The sequence below is a fragment of the Chrysochloris asiatica genome, unplaced genomic scaffold (assembly GCF_000296735.1).
Source record: "Chrysochloris asiatica unplaced genomic scaffold, ChrAsi1.0 scaffold00042, whole genome shotgun sequence".
In the NCBI taxonomy this organism is placed as follows: Eukaryota; Metazoa; Chordata; class Mammalia; order Afrosoricida; family Chrysochloridae; genus Chrysochloris; species Chrysochloris asiatica.
The window spans coordinates 21,088,943-21,096,310 of NW_006408560.1; the positions used below are offsets into that span (position 1 = coordinate 21,088,943).

The window sequence follows — 7,368 nt, forward strand, 5'->3', positions numbered from 1 at the left end:
GATGATCTCTAAATTCAGGTGGGATATATTCAAGATCATATTTTGGCTCTCGTGGACTTGTTTTCATTTTCTTCAGTTTCAGTTTGAATTTGCATATTAGTAACTGATGGTCTGGTCCACAATCTGCCCCTGGCCTTGTTTTCACTGATATGGTGCTTTTCCATCATCTGTTTCTCAGGATTTCAAAAATGATAAATCTTTATGGAAGCAGACAGCTTCACCTTTCTCCCACAGAGTGGTCAATGGGTTTAAACCAATGACATTACAGTTAGCAGTCTGATGTGTAGCTCACAGTGCCATCAGGGTTTCTAAATTATAAGTTAGATATGAATGTTTGCATGTGTTTCATAGACATTTGTGTTCTTTTTTTAGTACTATTAATATCCTTTACAGGAAGCTCTGGTAGCATAGTGGTTTATGAATTGAGCTGCTAACTGCTTGGTCAGCAGTTCAAATCTACCAGCCACTCTCTGCAGGAGAAAGATGAGGCTTTCTGCTCCTATAAAGATTTACAGCCTCAGAAACCCTATACAGGGTCACTCTGATTTAGAACTGACCTGATGGCACTTAACAACTACAATATCCATAGAATAAATTGACTCAATATGAGGGTGAGTCAAAAAGTATTGCTACAAAATTACAGACACCTTTACTAAACAAAAGTAACAAAATGTGAAGTTATTGTTTCTCAACATACCCTCCATCTAGATTTATAGACTTCTGATGGCAGTGTTTCCATCTCTCCAATCCTCCCCTAAAGAATTCTGTGCTCTTCAATTTACACCACGTCAAGACAGCCTTGAGGGAGTAAAACTATGTTCCTTTTCAATGTTCTTTGAATTTTGGGAACAAAGATAAGTATCAGGGCTGTAGGGTGAATGGGGTAATGTTTTTCAATGCATTTATCCATGGAAGGTCCATTTTACCCTTGAAGAATGTGAAGAATGCACAGGTGCATTGCCAGAATGTAAAGGCATTCCTCAGTGCAACTTCTCTGGCCTTTTTCTTACAGATGAAGTTTTTTTTGTTTGTTTGTTTTCTTAAACATCTTCATAATATGTCCCTGTGATAATCCTATAGCTTTCAAGAAAATCTTACCAAGATTATCCCTTCTGAATCCCAATAATCACTAAACATTCTGAACTGAACTCTCAGTTTTGAATTCATCTTTGAGTTCTTCCTGATCATCCTTAAAACACTTGATCCATCTGAAAACTATTGTCTTAAGTAGGGCAGCAAACTTGAAAACTTGTTGCAAAGCTTCAGTGATCTGAGAAGACATCCACAGGAGTTTTGTTAAAAATTTGATAATAGCTCTGACCTCAAAACTGTTTTTCTCCATGGCAAAAAAAAAGTAGCCTTTTGTTTTCTTTTGTTTTGTTTTGTTTTGTTTTTGTTTTTGGAAGGTCCCTCTAATGAGACTAAGACAATTGTGTTACTGAGAGAATTTGTCTGCAAGTGTTTAAGCACGTCTTCAGTAGCAGAGATATCCTTAAATACATTTTGTTTAGAATAAACCATGCATGATGAAACTGGAACTCTAGTAAGAATACTTTTGACTTATACTCATATGTAATGATATAGAATAATATACAAAATACATTCTTTAATTTTTAAAAAGCAATCTTAGCAATATACACAATATACTGGTCCTGGTGTGGCACTGTGGGTTAATGTGCTGGACTACAAAGTCAGTTTGAACTACAACGTCAGTGTTTCAAACCTCCATCAGCTCCTCGAAAACCCTATACAGGGCTGCTATGAGTCAGAGTCAACTACAGCATTTAACAACAACAGTATACTGCCTTTTGTATGGAGCCTGGTGTGGTGCTGTAGGATTAGCTCTGGATCGCAAGGTTGGTTTGAACCAGAAGGTCAGCTGTTCAAATTCACCAACTGCTAATCAGAAACCCTATAGAAGGTCACTGTGAGTTGGAAAAATACCAGCAAGATGTATTGGTACAGTGATAGCAGCAATAGGCTCAGGTGTAGTAATGGTTGGTCCAGGACCCGAGCAGTGTTTCATTCTGTTGTACATAGGGTTGCTATGAGTCGGTACTGATGCAATGGCACCTAACAACAACATGAGTTGGAACCGACTTGACAGCACTTAACAACAATCCTATGTATATCTATACCTAGACTATCTTGAGAAGAATCAACAAGAATCTCCCAGCATTGCAAACTGGCAGTGCTGTCCAGTGTCTGAGGAGAAAATAGGTGGGTGGGGAAACAGGAAGAAAGAAAGCTTGTTTTGTTTTCATTGGGTACCATTTTAAATTTTTTGTAATTTTGTGCATATGATACCTAGTCAAAACTTAGCAATTAATTAAACATACACACTCTAAAGAGATAGAACAAAAGGGAATGAAAGGACTGGGGGAACGTTCTGGAGGAACAATGAGTCCTAACTTTAGAGCAAACTTTAGAGCAAATGGCAAATTCTAGAGGCAGAGCTCTTGCCCTGCCCCATTCGGTGCCAAACATTAATGAGTGCCTTTCATAACAAGCTGGGTGTCAGGTGTTCACATATTGGTGGGGGGAAAGAGAAGTATTTAGATTGTAAATCATATTGATCTGTGGTGATAACCCTTGTGGAGGATGCTCAGAAGCAATAGAAGAGGCATTCATCCCTATCTCCAGTGGGAAGTTAAGAAAAATCTCCCCTGGAACAGTAATGCTTGCCTCTCCCTGATACCCCAGCTCCACCACCCTCACCGCCTTGTCCCAGAGTTCACCTACTATGAAGGAGTCTTAAGTAGTCTTCCCTTTGTCATTGTTTCTTCAGAGCAGCTTCAGAAGCCCAACGTCACTGTTACGGCCACCATATCTGAAAGTGCCTTCTGTAACTTCACCCTGGTGTGTTCCGTGAAGACGGCAGGGGAAAGCATTCATTACAAATGGATGCAAAAGGACTTCAATGTTTCTAAGCTCTATGAGGACTCCACTCTCACCGCCTCCTGGATGTTCTGTGACCCAGATCGAGTGTACACTTGCACAGTCACGAACCCTGTCAGCCAGAGCAGCTCTCACTCTATGCATGCCCAGCAGTTCTGTACAGGTACCTGACTCTTCTTGGGCTCTCCAGAGGACTCCAGAATTAGGCTGAGCAAGCGTGAAACCTGAACCCCAGGGTTCTGGCAGGACATAGATAGTGTGGGGAAGTGAGAGAACAGGACTGAAGACTCTCTTCTGTATCTTCAGTGGCCTAAGAGAGACTAGCAAGAAAGAGACTTGGAAACTTCAGGACACTGGGGAAACTGCAAGGGAGAAGAAGAGAGTATAGATGACAGATTGATCTTTCCTTGGGTGGGGATGTCCCTTAGAGTATCTCAGAAGGTCAGACAGGGGAGGAGAGGTCTGGTATATAGTGGGCAGAAGCAGGTGGAATGAGCAGTCATGGGAAAGCAGCAAGGAAGCCTCATCATAGGAGATGTCTTAGAGGATGGGATGGAGACCCTGGGAAGGCTGGCCAAGGGATCAAGGTGTTGGGATACAGTAACTGAGCTGCAATGCCTCTTCTCTGACTGCAGATCCAAGTGCCTCCAGAGGAGAAACAGGGAGGAAGGAAGTGATAGGGATCCTGGGAGAGTCGGTCATCCTGGAGGCCCCAGCCAGTCAGAACGTAACGAAAGTTGTGTGGATGTTTAACACATCTGTTATCAGTGAAAAGTGGGGAGAAACAACAACAGCCAATTCGCTCACTAAGTCCAAAGAACCCAATAAGGACAGAGTATGGGTCTCTAGCCAGGACCACTCCCTGAAGATCAGCCAGCTGGAGATGGAGGATGCTGGACACTACAGTGCCTATGTGTGCTCAGAGATCACCAGAACGAATCACTTCTCCTTGAGCATCCACTGTGAGTCTCTGGGCATAGTGTCCATCATTTGATTCCTTCCCTGAAATGTTTCTCCTCTTTTCTGCATTCCCCACCTCTTTTCTTTCCCATGCCTCTCTTTGTACCAAAATGCCTTGGACCTCTAGGACAGCTATTTAATTCATACCAGTCAATTCACAGGAAGAAAAATTACAACCAGCAACTGGGAAAATCTACCTGTCAAGATCTGCCTTCTTATAAGCCAATAATTAGGCCTCGACCACTCAACTTCCAGATACTTGCATTGAATTGGTTATCAGATGGGTCGAGAAACCCTCCAAAATGCATTTTTATAGAACATGGGTATTTTCTATAAGGTTAGATCCAACTGGGATGGAAACAGAGACAAGTGAGAAGGCCCCTGTCAGTATCCAGATGACTCTGTGGTGTTTGAGGGTGTGAAACACTCTCTTACATGTGAGGGAGGGAACGTGCATTCTTCTTTTTCCTCCCTGGACCACAAGGGAGCTTACCTGGATGGAATGCATGGCTTGAATGTGTTAGCTACTTTGTCTGTACTGTTCAGGCATGGTCAGTACACCCCTGCCTAGGTTTGTTGGTATCTGGATATACGTGAAAATATGCAGCAAGTTAAAATATGCAGCAAGACAGTCAAGAGCAAGGTCAGTTGGTGATTCGATAATAGAAGTTTTACCTTCATGCAGTACACCTGGATTCAATCCCAGTCAAAGCACGCCACCATCTGTCTGTCAGAGGAGGCTTGAATGCTGCTATGTTGCTGAACAGGTTTCAGCAGAGCTTCCAGACTAAGATGAACTAGGAAGAAAGGCTTGGCAATCTATTTCCAAATATCTGCCCATGGAAATTCTGTAGGTCAAAATGATCCACCAGTGGCAGTGTCTCATTCTGTTGTGCTTGGGATCACCATGAATCAGAAGACAACTCAATGGCAGCTAACAACAACAGGCCTAGCACACACCTACTGCATGCTGTGGCTCAAATAGAAAAGAACCAGCAAGAAGATTAAGTAAAAAAATACAAACCATGAACAGCCAGTCTTGTTATTTCTTTTTAAAGTGTTAACTGTGTTAGTTCTCTAGGGCTGCTGTAACAAAGTACCACAAAGTGAGTGGCTTCCAACAACTAAAATATATTGCTTACAGTTCTGAAGACTCTGAGTCCAAATTTAGGGTATCTCTGAAGTTTCTTGGAGAAGTTCTTTTCTAATCTCTCTGTTTCTGGTAGTCCAATGGTCCTTGGCATCTTTCATCTGTCTGTGTCTCTTCTCCTCTTCTATAGGACACCATTTGGACTGGATTAGTACACACCCTACTCTGATACTAACTTATGTTAAACTTAATTGACAACATCTTCAATGACTCTATTTCCAAATAAGGTCATATTCACAAGTACTAGAGTTTAGGACTTCAACACAAATTGGGCAGGGATGTGGGGGTTGGGAGGAAGTCACGATTCAATCTATAACATAAGCATTTTTTCAGCATCGACTATGTGGCAGTGGGAGTCCTGGTATGGTGCTGCAGGATAATGCATTGGGCCACAAGGTCAATTTGAACCACAAGGTCAGTGGTTCAAACTCACCAACTGCTCCTCAGAAACCCAATACAGGATTGCTATGAGTTGGAACCAACTCAAGGGCACTTAACAACAATGTGACAATTACTATCTATGTTCAACTGTCTACCTGGATCCATTCACAAAATTAAACAAATAATTAATAGGTCTTCAAATGTCAGCCTTGCAAGGGACTTCAGAGCACGTAGAAGAGCTGTGATTGTTTTGGTGGAATGATCTGCTTGTTTTTTACAGCTGAGAGTATACCATATAGAATGATGCAACATCTTTTTTTCCCATTTTCAGTAACCCCCTTATTTCACACTTGAGCATCAGAAGACCTTGGAGGTGAAACGACATGCCTGAGATTTCATAGCTAACAAAGAAATGTCAGGCACACTCCATAATGTCCATGACACTTGGAGGCAATTTCCCAGCCCTAACATAGGGTCAACATACAACTTCAGCTGATTAGATTTTGAACAAATAAAGACAGGGTGACTCCATGGGCAAGTTTGAAGCCCACATGGGGCTTGCTCTTCTCCCCACACAGGGAAGTTGAAGAAGCCAAAAGTTACCTGGAGCCCTAGGCCCCCTGAGGATGGCACCTACAGATTTACCCTGATCTGCTCAGTAGAGGAGAGTGAGAATAATGTGGTATATAGATGGACCTTCCTGCAGGAGGAAGCTCTTATGTCCCAAGAGGAGTCATTCCCTAATGTCTCATGGAAAAGCAGTGAAAATTACCCCAACTTCTCATGCATAGCCACAACCTCTGTCAACAGTAGTTCCTGGCAGTTTCTTTTTGGGAATATCTGTCCAGGTTTTTATCTTCGTCACTAATCATACAGGCCTCAGGGTCACAATTCCAAAAAGAGTATGCAGTGATTCTTTATGAAAATGCAGCAAGGGAGTGTGGGCGAGAATTTTAGAGCAGTGCATTCTAACAGAAGTTTAATGGAAGCCAAACATGTAATTTAAAATTTTCTAATAGCCTATTAGAAAAAGAAAGAGGCAACATTAATTTTTACATTTTATTTAACTTAATATACCTAAAAAAGGAGTCCTGGTGTGGTGCTATAGGATAAGCACTCAACCACAAGGTCGGTTTGAACTGCAAGGTCGGCAGTTCAAATTCACCAGCCACTCTTTGGAAACCCTATAAAGAGTTGCTCTGTGTTGGAACCGACTGGATGGCACTTAACAACAACAATATATCCAGAATATCATCGTTTTCAATATGCATCCAATATTTTTTAATTAATCTTGAAATCGTTTATATCTTATCTTGTACTAAGTCTTTAAAATTCAGTGTGTATTTTATTGCTGTTGTTGTTAAGTGCCATGGAGTTGGTTCCAACCCATAGTGACCCTATACAGGGTTTCTGAGGCTGTAAATCTTTATAGTAGCAGAAAGCCTCATCTTTCTCCCATGGAGCAGCTGGTAGTCTCGAACTGCTGACCTTAAGGTTTGCAGCCCGATTTGTAACCACTATGCTATCAGAGCTCCTTTTATAGCATATCTCAAATTAGATGCTAAATACTCATGGACATATTTGATCTGTATTAAGACTTTATAAAATTTACAGTTGAAAATACATATTTACATACCCAAGTTGCTCTAACATGCTTACTGTTCTTTCAATAACTAAATCTTATATCAGTTTTAAATTTTAAATTTAATTAAAATTTTAAATTTTGTTCCACTAACCTCATTTCAAGGACTTGTACAGGGTTCATGAGGATAGTATTAGAAGCACAATATTAGAAGTTTGTGGAGAAAAATTTGTAGAAAGTTAACATATAAAGGGATGCAGAGAACCAAGGAACAAGACTATGTGAGTGATTTAAAAAAGGAAACTCTGGTGGCTTTTACTAAATGCCAAGCACTGTTCTAGACATTTTTTCCTTTTAATACAGTCTTCACAAGGTTACTATGAAGCAGATATTCTTA

At 41.0% G+C, this 7,368-nt stretch overlaps 1 protein-coding gene across 1 annotated transcript in view; it reads left to right on the forward strand.

The window, feature by feature from the left end:
• Positions 1-6,257, forward strand: part of LY9 (lymphocyte antigen 9) — a 17,795-nt gene extending 11,538 nt beyond the window's left edge. Inside the window, exons 3-5 of the mRNA XM_006861760.1 lie at positions 2,789-3,061; positions 3,534-3,860; positions 5,968-6,257. Coding sequence (XP_006861822.1) covers positions 2,789-3,061; positions 3,534-3,860; positions 5,968-6,257 — 890 coding nt within the window. The remainder of the gene's footprint in view (positions 1-2,788; positions 3,062-3,533; positions 3,861-5,967) is intronic.
• The last annotated feature ends 1,111 nt before the right edge of the window (positions 6,258-7,368 follow it).